At 41.2% G+C, this 16,404-nt stretch overlaps 1 protein-coding gene across 2 annotated transcripts in view; it reads left to right on the forward strand.

Annotated features, from left to right (window-relative positions):
* Nucleotides 1-16,404, forward strand: part of MKNK1 (MAPK interacting serine/threonine kinase 1) — a 37,285-nt gene that overhangs the window by 15,967 nt on the left and 4,914 nt on the right. For both annotated transcript variants that reach the window (XM_044441412.1, XM_044441403.1), the window contains exons 5-10: nucleotides 3,667-3,764; nucleotides 4,859-4,938; nucleotides 6,718-6,791; nucleotides 8,503-8,607; nucleotides 12,511-12,566; nucleotides 14,287-14,382. In XM_044441412.1, coding sequence (XP_044297347.1) covers nucleotides 3,667-3,764; nucleotides 4,859-4,938; nucleotides 6,718-6,791; nucleotides 8,503-8,607; nucleotides 12,511-12,566; nucleotides 14,287-14,382 — 509 coding nt within the window. The remainder of the gene's footprint in view (nucleotides 1-3,666; nucleotides 3,765-4,858; nucleotides 4,939-6,717; nucleotides 6,792-8,502; nucleotides 8,608-12,510; nucleotides 12,567-14,286; nucleotides 14,383-16,404) is intronic.

The following is a 16,404-nucleotide window of genomic DNA, read 5'->3' on the forward strand; positions in this document are numbered from 1 at the left end:
AGGGGGGGGGGGGAACATCCTTGACTTGGTCTTGACCAATAGGGAGGAGCTGATGGATGAAGTACAGATTAGGGGAGCTCTGGATGCGAGTGATCACTCCATCCTTTGCTTTGAGATCAGGAGACTGGGGACGTGCAGCAGGTCGAGCACTAGAAGCTGGGACTTCAAGAGGGCCAACTTTGGCCAACTGAAGGACAGACTGGGGAAAGTCTCCTGGGATAGGTTACTGGAAAGTAAGCGAGTTGAGGAGGGGTGGATAGCACTCAAAAGGGAGGCTTTGAAGGCGCAAGCCTTGACGATACCTCTAGTCAGTAAGGTGAGGAGGTGGAGGAGAGCACCGCTATGGATGTGTAAGGAGGTGGTTAGAGGGATTAAATGAAAGAGGAACCTCTGTAGGAAATGGGTACTGGGGCAAATAGACAAAAGGGTATACCGGGAGGAGGAGACCCATTGCAGAAGGATTCTTCGCAAGGCTAAGGCTGATTACGAGCTGAGACTTGCCAAGAATATCAAGAGCAACAAAAAGGGCTTTTTTCAGCATGTAAATAAGAAGAGGGAGACAAGTGGTGGGACCACTAAATAAGGAGGAAGAAGATCCAGTGACTGATATGAGGGAACAGGCACAGATGCTAAATGACTATTTTGCCTCTGTGTTCTCCCCAAAGCAGGACGGGGGATATCCGCATAGGAGATTAGATGAAGCTGGTGACTTAGGGGCACAGATTAGAGTCACCCCCTTTGAAGTCGAAGGACTCCTCGGGGCATAGGATATTACAAAGGCGCCAGGCCCTGACGGGATACACCCGAGAGTACTTAGAGAGTTGACAGGGGTTCTCTCACACCGCTGGCCTCCATTTTTGAGACCTCGTGGAGAACGGGTGAAGTTCCAGAGGACTGGAGGGTGGCATCAGTGGTCCCAATTTTCAAAAAGGGTAGTAGAAAGGACATGGGGAATTATAGACTGGTTAGCCTTACGTCCATTGTAGGAAAAACAATGGAAAGGCTCATAATAGAGAGAGATCTAGTGATGCCAGATAGGGAAGGGAGGCTGACAGCCACACAACACGGCTTCCGCAAAAACAGGTCCTGCCAGACAAACCTTGTGGAATTCTATGACAAGGTTTCGAGATGGCTAGATGGAGGGGATGCAGTGGATGTGGTAAACCTGGATTTCAGCAAGGCCTTTGACAGTGCCCCATGATATCCTGGTGGAGAAACTGAGGAGTTTTGGGATACACCAAAGCACTGTCCGGTGGATAAGGCATGGTTGACTGACCGAAAGCAGAAGGTAACCATTAGTGGGGAACCATTGGGATGGCAGCCAGTGACAAGTGGGGTCCCCTAGGGTTCTTGTCCTGGAGCCGATCCTGTTTAATCTTTTCATTAACGACATGGAAGAAGGGGTGAACAGTCTGCTGATCAAATTTGCAGACGACACTAAAACTGGAGCAGTGACCACAACTGAGGAGCAGGTACTCCAGTTCCAAAAGGATCTGGACAGACTATGGAAGTGGGCAGGAGACAACAGGATGGCGTTCAATGTGGATAAGTGCAAGGTCTTGCACTTGGGGCATAGGAATAGCTGTCATAAGTACAGGTTAGGTGATAAGTGGCTGGAGAGCAGCACTTGTAAAAGGGACCTCGGGGTACTGGTTGACTGCAGGCTAAACATGAGTCAGCAGTTTGATGCGGTGGTCAAGAGGGCGAACGCCACCCTTGGTTGCATAGCCAGAAGTGTGGCTTCTAGATCAAGAGAGGTATTACTACCACTCTACACGACTCCGGTGCGCCCACAACTGGAGTATTGTGTTCAGTTTTGGGCCCCTCATTACAGAAAGGATATAGTCAGGTTGGAGTCAGTGCAGCGTAGGGCCACAAGGTTGGTGGCCGGTTTGCAGGGGATGCCATATGAGGCGAGTCTGAGGGAACTGGGTCTCTTCAGCCTGGAGAAGAGGAGACTCAGAGGGGATATGTTGGCAACATACAGGTATGTGAGGGGATGTCACACGGAGGTGGGTAGAGACCTGTTCTCCCCTGCAGAGGAAGGCAGGATGCGCTCCAACAGAGCCAAGCTCAGGGAGCCAAGGTTCCATTTAGATGCCAGGAATCACTTCCTGACAGTTAGGACCCCGAGGGTGTGGAATGGGCTTCCATGAGAGGTCGTTGAGGCCCCATCGGTGCGGGTGTTCAAGGAGAGGCTGGACGTCCACATGGTGGGCATGTCGTGAGCGGAGCTGGCTGGTCCCAGAGGTCAGACTAGATGGCCCAGGAGACCCCTCCTGACTCGCTCTGTTTTCTGTGTTTCTATGTGGAGTTGGTAAAAGGCTCAGCAAAGAGGGCAGTCTTAACCAGGATAGTAAAATTCATGCAAGGCAGGCCTTGGTGGTTCCATAATTTGGTGCTACCACAGAGAGGAACCTCTTTCTTGTAGCCAACCAGATGAGCCTTCTATGGAGTTGTCATTTCTTTGGAGAAGACATCAGCTGTTGAGTGTAGCATTCTTGACAATAATATTGTGGCATGAAGATACATTCTGTGAGATATTGTGGTTCCAAGTCATGTAGGGCTTTATAAATTGAAACTGGCACCTTTAATTGGACACAGAGCCATTTAGGTAGCCCTTGCTTGTGGGCCAGAACAGCAGTTATATATTTGGATCATCTGGTCTGAGTTAATAGGCCGGCTGCCTCATTTTGCACAAGCTGAAGCTTCTGAACTGTCTTCAAGGGTAGCCCATGTAAAGGGCATTGAAATAATCTAGTTTAGAGATTACCAGAGTGTAAATTACCGAAACCAGGCTATCCCTGTCCAGATAGGGACATAGCTGAGCCACCAGTAAAAACAAGTAAAAGCCACTCCATGCCACTGATACCTGGACAGTGACAAAGATGGATCAAGCAGCACCTCTCGGTTATGAACCTGAAGCTTCAAGGGGACAGCAACCCCCTCCAGAACAGTTTGAGCATGCTCCATCTGGTCAGATGAACCGCACACCAACAGTGTTTCAGTTTAGTCTGGACTGAGCTTCATTTTGTTAGCCCTCGTCCAGTCCAGTGCTATAGTGAGGCAACTGCTTAGCACACCCACAGCATCACTTGCTGAAGATGAAAAGGAGAAATAGAGCTGCATGTCATCAGCATATAGATGACAATGCACTCCAGAACTCTGGATGGCTCCACTCTCAGTGGTTTCATGTAGATATTGCATAGCTTAGGCAACCAGAGCTGCCCCTGAGGGACCTCATACTGGAGAATCAGTGGGGCCAAGCAATGTCCCCCCAAGCACAAACTCCTGGAGCCAACCCTTCATATAGGAGCAGAACCACTGCAGTGCAGTACCCTCCGCCCCCCACTGACTTCCAACTCAGTTATCCCAGAAGGATACCTTGGTTGATAGTTTTGAAAGCTATGGAGAGATCCAGCCAATCTAAGTTGACTTATAAAATAGCTAGACACACAGCCTTTCTGAAGTCAATGTTTTTATGTGGAAAATATTTTAACTTCACTGCCATGCTTTTGACTTATTGATTTGAACATGTTGAACATAAAACTAAAGCTGCTGTTTCAAATCCTTTTATTCAGAAGGGAACTCAGGAGGTTCTCCTTGCAATGCACTGGCATGTCCTCTACTAATGGTTTCTGCATGTGCACTGCATTTCTTTTGCAGATTTGTACAAACTCACTGCAGAGCTGCTTGGCGAGGGATCCTATGCCAAGGTACAGGGAGCGGTTAGCTTGCAAAATGGGAAGGAATATGCAGTTAAAGTAAGTAATGTAACCCAAGGTTCTTTTCACTCATTTGAAGGTCTTCACTGCTTGAAAGTGCTGTTGTGTCTCTCTCTTGTTACCATTCCTAAAGTATCCTGGCTTGAGTGATAAGAAATGTAGATTATAATTCTGGTTACAGATTTGGCATTCATCCTGCAGATCTTTCTTCCCCATGCAGTTTGGGAGGCAGAAAACTGTGAGTTTTAAATGCCTCCTGAAAATGTACTTTCGCACATGCATTCCTTCACTTGTGATTGATTATCATGATGCTGCTCTGCAGTTGGAATTGTTTGTATACTGAATATTTTACTACTGATCTTTAATATGTGAACATCTAAGCCACTTAGAAACATTGTTGTATCAACTGGTGCTCCAACAGCAACCCTGCAAGACATGTTAGGCTTGAAAGGGCTCATTCCTGTATCTCCAGATCAAGGTGTGGAAAGGTCTGAACCATCATAGTAATGAACTCACATTTCTTATATTGTACCTCTAGTCAAGCAGATGGTGCAGATTGTCCAAACAATGGAAAAACCTGTTTTGCAGAAAGTGTGAACAATGCTGATAGTGTATAAGTTCATGGCCAACTGCCTGCATCAGTTTGGGAACAAAACCAAACCTTTGTCAACTTCCTCTCTTAGATGCAGTTGCCTTTCCATCCTGTGTTAATCAACATGAAATACTCAGCCAGTTCTGCATTATTTGCAAAGTTGCATAAAGATTCTGTACAAATGTGCTTTTGATCTGCAGCCATGTATAATTACATAGATCATTTGGCTGGCCTTCATAGCCAGCTGCAAATTTGTGACCTTTCCCTTTGTCATGCTGTGCAACTCTGGGAGATCTGAAACAACACCTCTCTATCTCCAGCTTTGATTTTGAGGCTTTTTTAATATTTAGTAACCTGTTAGAAATAACCTTGTTAGAAAATAAGAGCATTAGAGTATTAACAGACCTAATGTCAATAATAATTTTATTGTTCTTTCATTCCTATGGAAACTTCTGTTTAATTTTTTTTTTCAAGAAATGTGAGTAACTGCTCTACAGCAGGTTTGTATTATTTAAAAAATGGCTTTCTATTTTTGTAACAGATAATTGAAAAAAATGCTGGGCATAGTCGAAGTCGGGTGTTTCGAGAAGTGGAAACATTGTATCAGTGTCAGGGTAACAAGTAAGTAATTGTTACAACATTAAGGCTTGTTACAATTATTTATTAACGCTTTTCCTGCCACACACAAAGTCAGAGCTGGTAATTTATTTGTAGTGTGTGTATCAGAAACCAGTTTAAAATACTGTTATTTTGCAAACTATGTTCATTAAGCATGTGAAAGAACTATGATTTGAAGCAACTTCTAGCTTGACATCCTCTTGGTTCCCTATTTTTAAAGCAGGCTCTGGCTAAAGAAATATTACTTACTACCATTGAAGCAAGGCAAATGGATTTCTCTCCATATTTGGGAAGATTCTGCTCCCCACTCAGTTCATTTGAGAAATGCAGGCTTAAAATATATATTCTAAAATTCTTCCTGTCAAATGAGATGAGAAAAATATTTAACTGAGTTTACTGCAGAAAGTTTGCTTTATGACTGGGATATAAGATTGTCAGTGCCTTCATATGCTAATCTGGATTGCTGTGTAGTGGGATCTTTAAATGTATGTCTGGTTTTTGAGTGTTCAGTAGACAAAGGTAGACTTCTCATTTTCCTAAGGCAGCAGAAAAGATGAATGGGTTTTTGAAGACTTTCTATAACAAATTATGGGTCTGGGATGCAGTGACGTATTTCCATGAGGAAAAGTAGGCCTGATGCTGGTAGTATTTTAAAGGTTTTTAAACATATCTACCAAGAAGTCTGAATTATATGACAGAAAAGGGTGTGTCATCCTAGTAGCTATGTGGAAGTTAGCCCCCATGGGCTTGCTTGCTATCTTGCCATGTTTCTTTAGTATTTATTGAGCATTTCAACTGATGGCTTGGCCCTGGCAACTTGGTGCAAATTGGCATCTATACAGTCTTGCCTTATCAATTTCCCTTGCGTTACGTACACCTCTGTTTCTCCCCTTGACAGCTGAAACATGAAAGAAATGGAGAAAGCAAGCCTGCATGTATTGCACCTGTGAAAAAATTCCAAAATAATTAGGAACACATTTATGCAGTGTTCTAGGGCAGAAAAAACATGTCCCCAATTGCACATTATCAAGGCTCTAAAAATTAAAAAGATGAGAAAATAGCAAAAAAAAAGTAGCAATTGGAGCAGAGAGGAGGAGACAAGGCACATTCTGCTGCAAATGACACAAGGATATTAGCTGGAGGACTAGGGCGGAAGGAGGGAAGGAACAATCCACAGTGAGCCTGATCATCTGTTGGATGTACTGTGGGTTGTTCCATAGATTATTCACAGGGTTGCTTAGTGGGTGAATTTGCATAGCCCACTATCATCTCCTTGGAATTTCAAGCATGCAGTTTAATTCCACTCAGCGCACTACCAGTCCAACCTTTAACTTGATATTTTTTCTCTGGCCCTAGTCAGGAGTAAAGAACACTTTTGTTTCATCCCACAGTTAGCATTCACATAACAGTCCCTGTCCATAACATTGCACATTAAGTTAGCTTTTACAGGTAGCTGTGGTTTATGTACAAAGCACTGCTATTTTTACATTCAAGAAAAATGTATTTGCACATTTGTTATGGATTTGCTATTAATTCAGTGTAATGTCAATTATGTTAGCAAAGTATGCATCTAGTTTGGAACTAAAACGCCCTTAATGAAAGATGGATGTGTGACATTTAAGCTTTATTCATATTGATTTTTTCTAGGACTATGTGTTATACTTGTTCAGGAGATTTTGATAGTGTTTTTCACTAATAAGAAAGTCTTTTTAATGGTCCTTTGGAAGTGTTGTGCCTTTTTATGGAAAGAAAAACTTTTAACACAATTATCTTTTTTTAAAGGAATATTTTGGAGTTAATAGAATTTTTTGAAGATAATGCAAGATATTATCTTGTCTTTGAAAAACTTCATGGAGGTAAGGCCTACCTTTCTTTTGTTCATTTTTTTGTAATTAAGTAGCTAAGGCATTAGTTTAAAGCCTCATCCTTAAGATAAAGGAACATGGTTAAAAGACAACAGAATTACCTTTTTTTGTTTCCCTGGATGAAAAAAATCCTCAAAGGGAAACATTTTGCCAGTGTGGAAAAGGTGAAACAAAAAACAGCAGAAGCACTAAAAGACATCAAAATCGACAAGTTCAAAACCCGTTCTGGGCAGTGGAAAAAAGTCTCAATAGGTGTACATCAAACAAGAGTACTTTGAAGGTGACTGAAGTTTGAACATGTAAAAATAAATACATGATTTTCTATAAATTCCTCTTTTTGTGTCTCCCCTTATATACTATGGTTTCCCAGTTTCAGCAACCAAACCAGTGTACAGTGTGACAGAATTATATGTAAACTCACATTACCCATATACAATGTGATCAAGGGTGGCCTATAATGTATCCCTCTTCCATAGTATGGCCATGAAGTTCTTTTGTTTGTTCTTTTATATCAAATGGAATAAACTGGGATAATAAAATGTGGACAAATATGCTTATTTACATAATTGTCATTGCTACAGAGCTTCATCCATGCATATTGAATAAATTTAGCCAAATTGGCCAAAGTAAGCATAAGGTTTCCTATAAATCAGTGTTTCCAAAAGTGAGGGCAGAATCCCCCTCCCCCCCCCAACACACACACTTTGCAACTTATGGGGCTAATCAAAACCATGTATAAATGAAGGCTTCCATATCTAGTAGTAGAAGGGAAAATGTATTTGAATGAAAAACAGTACTTCTTGAAAGAGTCTTACATTTGCCTAGTTCTATCAGTTAAGAATGTATTGTTCATCTTGTGTAACATCTTATTTCCTTTAGAATTCAGTTTTACCCTTTAATTGTATAATTGTGTCTTGAGATTTTCAGTCATTGCCTGCTTGAAAGACTGCTGCAGTGTACATGTACCATATACAATAATATTCCTGACTTGCTGGCTGCCAATTTACTGCCAGGTTAAATTTAGGCAGTAAATTTAGTATTAACCTATAAGGCCCCAGATAACTTGGGACTCGGATAGCTCTGCAATCACCCAGAAGCCCTCTTGGCACTACAATATTTCACAGATGTCCATTTGATGACAACCAGGAAGAAGGCCTTTTTGTGGTGATGTCCACCTTCTGGAATACCCTAGCTCCAGCTATAATCCTGACAATAATCCTGTGCATTGTTTTGAATTAAGCATAGTTGACTTGTGACTCAGTTGGTAGAGGGCATGCTTTTCACAGGTTTACTTTCCTGTATCTCTAGGTAGGACTGGAAAAACCTCCTAGGGGAGCTGCTGCTTGGCAGGGGCAATAATCCTGGGCCAGATGGACCAGTGGCCCATCTCAGTACAAGGCAGCTTCTTGTTCTCTTGTGTCCCCGTGTTTTGGTTCTGAGTAAGCACACACAGATCAGACTGCACATTCTCTGACCTGTTATTGATCTGTGAAATTGTTGGCTGTTACAGCAGTTTCTCTGCAATAATTACCTTGGCCCTTATTTTGATTCAGGTAAGAGCTGTGCTGTTCATTGTGAACCTAACACATCTGTTCACTCTATGGTTCCTTTCGGATTTTTGCTGCCAAGAATTGTTTGCATTCAAGTAGTTCTTTTTTTTTTTTTTTTTTCAAAAGCACCTGCTTGCCCTTTTTCTCAACAGGCTCTATCCTGGCCCACATACAAAAGCAGAAGCACTTCAATGAACGAGAAGCCAGCAGGGTGGTGAAAGACATTGCCTGCGCACTGGATTTCCTGCACACAAAAGGTGAAAATCCCTATCTTCCATTTTACCAACTTATTAGCCAACAGTTATTAGGCAACCAGCAGACCAAGTCTGCTAATATAAACATAAAATCACTTTGAAACTTGGAGTGTTTCTGTGCTAAATCATGTTAGATTTTGCCTCCCCACTGTCGCTACTGGAGTTGTAGCAACTATCACAAAGGTTGCTGGCTTGGTGCCACAGTGGCTGCATTTAGTACAGAAATGAACGTGGTCCCTGTGTGAGTTACTGGGCTCAGACATGAAAATTCAGAGTAAGCCTGTTTGAAGAAAATAATAGCATTCATGTTCTTCATATTATTTGTGCTTTAAGATGTCCATTGTGTCTGCTGGTCAAATTTGTGGTGTATGAAAAAGGGTAGTTAATTATGAACAAGCCTTTCTATTATGAGTCAGTGTACACTGAACTCTCTTTTAGAGGATGACTTTTCCAAGCTAAGATCATATGAGCAATAAGCTCTAGATAATTTAATACTGCAGTCCATAGGAATTAAAGGTTCTCTAGACCAGATATCAGGGCTTAGATATAAATGTAGGGTTTGTATGTGTGGCTCTGAAGAGGCAGACGGATGTGCTGCTCTGTTTAAATATGTGTAAGACCAAAACAACTTTTGTCAGCTTTGAGACATTTCTGCAGTATTCTTTTAAACAGCATATATTTCAGTTGATAAGTATCCTGCTATTGCAAGATGGGAGGTAGCTTTTTGCCTGCCAAAGTGCTGCTACTGGAGTCACAAAGCATGCATTTCTAGGTATGGCTTTGAGAAATTTGTATAATAACAACAGCAACAACATTGCATTTATATCCAACCTTTCTTCCTCTTACAAGGTGGCCTATAAGGTTCTTGCTCTTCTCGATTTTATCCACACAACAACAGTCCTGTGAGGTAGATTGGGCTAAGAAGAAGTGGCTGGCCCAAAGTTATCAATAGGCTTCATGGCTGAGTGAGGACTAAAAAGCAGATATCCTGGGTTCCAGTCCAGCACTCTTAAGCACTATACCACAATGAGTCTTTAGTTGGTGATGGCTGCTTGGTTTTGCTGTATGTGTTTTATTATACCTAATAACTGGCCAATACTTCATGGATCATCTTAAAAATACACTCCTAAAAACATGTGCCTGTAGGAAACTAGCTTGAGAAACCATTTCATGTGGCTTTTTAATGCCAAGCAATTTTTACGCTTTCCCATTTGAGTGCAAGCTAGGGAAAGGATCATATGTTGCACTCAATGAGGAAAAAACTTGATCAATAAAGCTGACATCTTTCTATTTTGTCTTGCATTCTCTGGTACTACTGTAGCAACAACTCCATAGTATGCTGCAAAGTTAATATTATTCCATTTGAGGGCATAGATACGGAGGGTCTCAGATGACTAGACTGCTAGAGAAATTGATTTGTGGAAATATCACTGCGGAGTAGAACAGCTTGGGATATATGGGGAGAGTGCTGAGAAAACAAATACTGGATTAGAGAAGCTTTGTTTAGTGCAGTCTGCAGCTTACAGTGAAGGACAACCTGGGCAGACTAAGAGAGAAACTGGAAGGGGATGCTGTTTAAAAATGCATTGAAGAATGGGTGGTATTAGGGTTATGAGGTAGCATTATGGTAGGGTTATGAGGGTATTTCTTTCTGGAAGTGATGATGCTGAAAAGGAATAAGCTGCTGAGATGTCATCTTGAGCCTTAAAGGTGATGACATGAATGCTCTCTCCTTTCCAAATTGACTCTGTGGAAGCTTTAATCAGTGCTGTGAAGGACTGGATGTGTGTGCACAAACTGAATCTCAGTCCAGATAAGATAGTACAGCTTACAGCAGCAGTAGAACCAATTTTGGAAGAAGAGTTCAACATGTTCCAAATAGTTTTTCTCTCCCCAGAAGCAGTTTGATGTGCTTCTTAATTGAGTGTTGTTCCCAGTAAACAGGTAGTGGTTGTAGCCAAGGACATTCTGCCCATTTCTGACTTGCCACAGTCAGTGCGTCCTGGTTATGCCTAGATTAGGCTGTGTAATAACATACCTCTTGGCAGCTTTGGGAATCTTGAGGTAAAGCAGTACCAGGAGCCTGGTCACCGAACAGGATTGCACTGGTTTCCAGTTTTTTCACAGTCTCAGTTATACTGCTGGTTCTTGCTTTTTAAAGCCCTGAATGGACCCAAAGGATTGTGAACTTAACCTACACACTCAGGTGATCAAAAGAGATCATTTGCATGTCTCCCCACCCTGTGAGATGTTGTGAACATGACTCATCATTAGCACTATTCCACTTATGGAATTCACTGCCTGAGATGTTGGATTAAAAAGTTTCTATTTGAGTGGATGTTTCATGCTGTATCATTGTTCTCTCTCTCGCCCTCTCTCTTTCTCTGTGCACGTGTTTGTGCACGCGCACCTATTTTGCACTAATGATGCTTGACTTGTTTTTATTTCTTAGTTATGCTCTTAATGATTGTCAGCCATTCTGAGGATGCTATTTCAGTGGAAGATGGGGGAGGTACATTTTTTTAGAAACAAACAGTGAATTAAAAACATGATAAATACTAGTTGATTTGGAATTCTGTGGCGTGCTTATTTTTAAACTGTTCATGGAAAGCACTCTATTCTGCTTGCTCATTGAAAGAAATGACAAAAGCACTGATACCCCAAAGACTTTGCAAGCTGCTGCTAAAATTATGTTGTGAAAAAGAAGCTACACAGCAGACAGAAATGATTTTAAGTTTATCATCCGAATAACGAGTTTCTCAGTTTGTGGTTCCAATGTGTAGCATTAACTTCCTTATTAAACAGTGGTGTGCACCATATTAGGGTGCTGATGTATTTATTTCAGCTTACATTTAGTATTTTACTGTTTAAATTTGCAGGAGGGGTGCTAAGAGTTGCTGATAATGTTTCAACTGGCATTGTCTCATACCTTACTGATGCGTGGAAACCTATCATTTGCATTCTGTTTTTAAGACAATATATAATATTTGCACAAAATTTGACCTTAGCAATAGTGCACAGTCACTATGTTATAAACATTATTAGGGTATTGCAATTAAGAGGGTACTACAACTGCCCTGCTAGTTCCACATTAAACTCGTGCCTTCTTCTTGTCCATGAGCTGAGAACTGATGTGTGATGCAAGTCTTGTGCATAGGTCTCCTTGGGAGCAGGTTTTCAATTCCCATAGAACTTCTGTGGATAGGGGAGAGCAAAAGAGCCCAGTGGCTTATTAATCACATGAGCTCCTTTCTGCAATTGCTGTGTGAATTAAGTTAGTCTTCTTTTTCCAAATGAAGGCAGAAAATTAAATGCGAATGCAAAGAAAAACTTGTAAAACTAACAAACAAAAATGCTCAGTGTTTCACAAACAAACATTGCTACTCAGGATATAACAAGCATGTAATTCAGTCTCTCAGATTAAAGGAATATTATAGCATTATATATTGGGTAATACTTCTTTTAATTCTGATTATATTATGTTTTGTATGCATTTCAATTATCTGGATGCCAGTTCCCCATGGAGGATTAGAACTTCCCACTGAATCCCTTTTTCATGTTACCTCTAATGTTTTGAGGACTGCTGCAGAATGCCTCCTTTCTATGTTGCTTCAAAATATGAGAAGCCAATCTTTACATGGGAGGAGGCAATGCCATCCCTCTGTCACCCACTAGAATCACCAAAATAGGATCCACAGTAGCAGAGGAATTAGCCCTGATATGGACTCTACCCTCATATGGCTACATCCCATTTAAGGTCTCATGTATGATGATGCTGGCAAAACCTTTAGTCTGTTCTTAAGTATCAAAATTTTAGTAATGGTGGAGTCATTTCTTCCCCTCCCCACCATGTTTGACATGTCTCTGCAAGGCTTGATGCATTCTTCTTCTCTTTGTCACTTTTAGGTATTGCTCATCGAGACTTAAAACCTGAAAACATATTGTGTGAATCTCCAAACAAGGTAAATTCATGCTTTCTAATCCTTTTCCCCCATTAATGGTCCAGGTTGAATGTCTTATTTCAGTGATGAGCAGAATTTAAGATTAAGAACAATGACTGTTAAAATTGTCAAGCGTTATTATATTTAAATCAATTAAACCATTCTAAATAAAATAAATTCATAATGTATCTATGGTTACAATTGTTAAGTAACTGTTACAATTAAACTATATGCTAATAATACTACCTCTAACTTATAGGGCTCTTATCTACCAATTCAACATGGGCATTCATCCAATGAAAGATTTATTTATTTATTTATTTATTTGGGTATTCCTAACCCGTCCATCACTACATGTCTCTGGACAGCTTACAACAATCATTCAGTAAGCACAATGGTATAAATATCAAATATACTAATAACCCAAACAATAGTAATACTAATAACACTAATAATCCATGACTGGAAAAAAATAACTATTTTTAAAAAAACTTTAAAATACTGGGTAAATAAAAAGGTCTTGACCTGGCACCGGAAAGCATATAATGTTGGCACCAGGCGGACCTCTCTGGGGAGTGCATTCCATAGCCGGGGCGCCACCGCAGAGAAAGTAGCAGCTCTTGGCTTCTTGAAAGTTCTGGGATTTTACTTTCCCTGACTAAAAGGCACATGTGCAAAGATAGGCTGGATAGGGCTATTTTTCTGTGCAGATGGGGGATATGGGCCAAGGAAGGCAGAGAGGTTAAGACAGGCAATGTAACAGGGTAGGTAAAACGAATGTTTAAGCTACATTTTGTAATGGGATTTTTTCGGGCTAGTGACTGTGGAGCCTTCGTCTGACTGATCAGTCATGAGCATTTCATTTTTGCTTGCTTGCTTGTTTTTTTTGTTTTTTTTTTGGTGAGGACATGACTGGGGCAAGGAAGAGTGAATCAGAATGATACTACTTTAAAATGAAAGACAAAATTACTGTGTCCATTTCCCTGCATCCACATACTGAAGCTGCAGCTTATACCTGCTTACCTAGGAGCGAGCTCCATTGAACTCAATGGAACCTATTCCTGAGGAGAAATTATGGGATTGTGCTGTTAACATTATATCATGGGTGTTGATCATAAGAAAGACCCTCTGTAGGTAAAAACTTAGCATGCAAAAGATATATTACCATATTTTTCGCTCTATAAGACGCACCTGACCATAAGATGCACCTAGTTTTTAGAGGAGGAAAACAAGAAAAAAAATATTCTGAATCAAATGGTTTGCTAAACTATAATCACATTCCCCATCACTTCCTCATGGGCTTCATTAAAAGACATGTCCTGGGCATCGGGCACAATGTGCTGCACAACTGACAGACATACTGCACACACATATTCGCTCTATAAGACGCACAGACATTTCCCCTTACTTTTGAGGGGGGAAAAAGTGCGTCTTATAGAGCGAAAAATACAGCAGTTAGACAAAGAGATGCTAAGTCTGCTCGAAAGAATGCAAGTGTAAATAATATGCTATTTAACTGTAAAGTAACATGGCTCATTGTTTAGACTTCCATTATTTAGAAAGTATGTATACAAAAATATTTCAGTAGGCAGGTTTTTCAGTGATATAAATCAACCTTCTTTTCTTTCTGATTTTAATCATTATTTTAAATTGCCTTCATTTGAATCAGTTCACCCTGTTCACCCTGATAATGTGTGTTGCTTCTTTTGGTTTTCCTTTCCCTCCCCTCTGACCATTTCAGGTGTCACCAGTGAAAATTTGTGACTTCGATCTTGGAAGTGGAGTAAAGCTTAACAGTGCATGTACTCCGATTACTACTCCTGAGTTGACCACTCCAGTATGTAGATTATTATGATTTTCTGGTGTTAGCCATACTGTAGGAATGAAGAGGGAGAGATGGGTTTCTTACCAGCAAAATTTTGTGCCCTAAAGTTGTGCAGATGTGTTTAATAGTTTATGTGGCACTTCAGTTAGTACTGCAAAATGTTCAGCATGTTGTTTATTCCTATTTATTGCATATCTCAGGTAGCTGGCATTTGGCAAGCAATTTGTTCAGGTAGACCTCATCCACTTTCAAAGCTATACACTCAAGTTTTTGATCTAAGAGAAGACAATTCCTTAACACAGTTATAGGGCTACTTGGCCCTAGACCTAGCACCCGTGATATTGCTCACAGCATGACTACTAATGTGTCTCTGCCTGAAAAAAGGTAGTATCTCATGGACAGGATCTGCTTTCAGATTTATGGGATCCAAGTACTGCCCAGTGTGCTTTGAGCTCCTTGACCCCAGGACTAGCATATTGTGCTAATGCCATGTGCTGGAGAAGGGCTTAATGCTAAATAGGAACATACTGTGCTGTCTTTAACTCTGAGAAGAGCTCAGTATTGTCTATACAGTCTGCTAGAAGCTCTCCAGGATTTCAGAGGTAGGTCTTTCTGGCCCTACCTGGAGATGCTGAGATTGAACCTGGGACATGATGCACACAAAGCATGTCTTCTGCCACTGAGCCATGGCCCTACCTCAAATCAAGACTTAGACTGTATTCACTGCAAGGACACAGAACATCAGGCCAGTGGTTTAACTCTGCAGTGGTTGCCAAAAAGCCCCACAACCTTTCCCCAGCTACCTGTCTTTTGGTGGTTTCCTGGCTTTTGTGCTGTGTTTTCTCCTTTCTAAAAATGAAATGCCTCTCCAGAGGCTTAGTTACAAGCAGTAAAAGCTAAAATGTATTGGGTAGATACAAATGTGGGGGGCTGTGCAGCAGCAGGATACTTCCCTACAGGAGGCAAGTTAGCCAGTGATTCACTTTATCAATAACATGGCACAATACACTTAGGGAAACATTGAAATTAAGCGTTTCTAAAAGCTGGCTGCAGAATGAAGTTGGTTGGTCTGAAAGTATTAGCATCTCAATGTTGGGCAGTTGAGAAGAAATGCTGGAAGAGTGTTTCACTTAAAATTTTATACAGTAGGCAGTGGAGGGGAAGCAGAAGGGTGGAAGCAAGTGCTAACAGAAGGTAGGCAGGAGGTGCCTTCAGGTATATGTACTTCAGGGCTTTTTTCTGTACAGGATAGGGACCAAGGTTGTCAAAGTCTACACAGAAACAGTGGAATTAAATAGGAGAGATTGGTATCATGGAGCTCTTCTAGGTGGCAGTTCCAAACATAGAGGGCAGAAAAGGGGAATGAGTGGGAGCCAGTTAAAGGAGCTGGAGATCTGGCCATGATTGAAAGTGGTAGTACTGGAGGCGCAAACATCCACATGCCTCAAGTCGCTGCAAGGAATTGCAAAAGGGAAGGACTGGCCAGGCTTGCTTTGAGTCTTGCTCTTCCTTTCACTTTGGGTTTTTCCTTCTCCCAGGTTTAGCTGGTGGTGGCAGTAATGAGGGATCTCTTAACCTCCTCTTGCCAGTGCTTAGACATGAGTCCTGCAGACACAAGGAACCCTGGAAAAATGCAGCCCATTCTTCCCCAGGGGCTCTTGCACCTGGAATGGTGTTATAATGCAGCATTCTAAGTATCTGGATGTTGGATGGTGGACAAACCCCAGTATGAGGTAGTGCTAGCCCTGGCCAGATTTCAAAAGCTGTTCAAACAGAAACCAGAGTTTGAAGGGTGTTTAACTATTTGTTAATACAACCAGAACACTGTCTGGCCCAGACCTGCGTGGGATTTTCAGTCACTGAAGTCTGACTCTTGGAGACTTGAAATATTAATGTTCTCTGTATGTTAAAAAATGTATTCTGTAAGACTAAGTGGATGGTATCCCTGTTATCTGTAAATGTAGGACTATCAAGTAATGTGTATCAAAACGCTTAAGAATTAATATTCTTGATGATTTCATTTGCTTTTCACTA

This window comes from Varanus komodoensis, unplaced genomic scaffold (assembly GCF_004798865.1).
Source record: "Varanus komodoensis strain SLA01 unplaced genomic scaffold, ASM479886v1 scaffold1, whole genome shotgun sequence".
Taxonomy (NCBI): domain Eukaryota; kingdom Metazoa; phylum Chordata; class Lepidosauria; order Squamata; family Varanidae; genus Varanus; species Varanus komodoensis.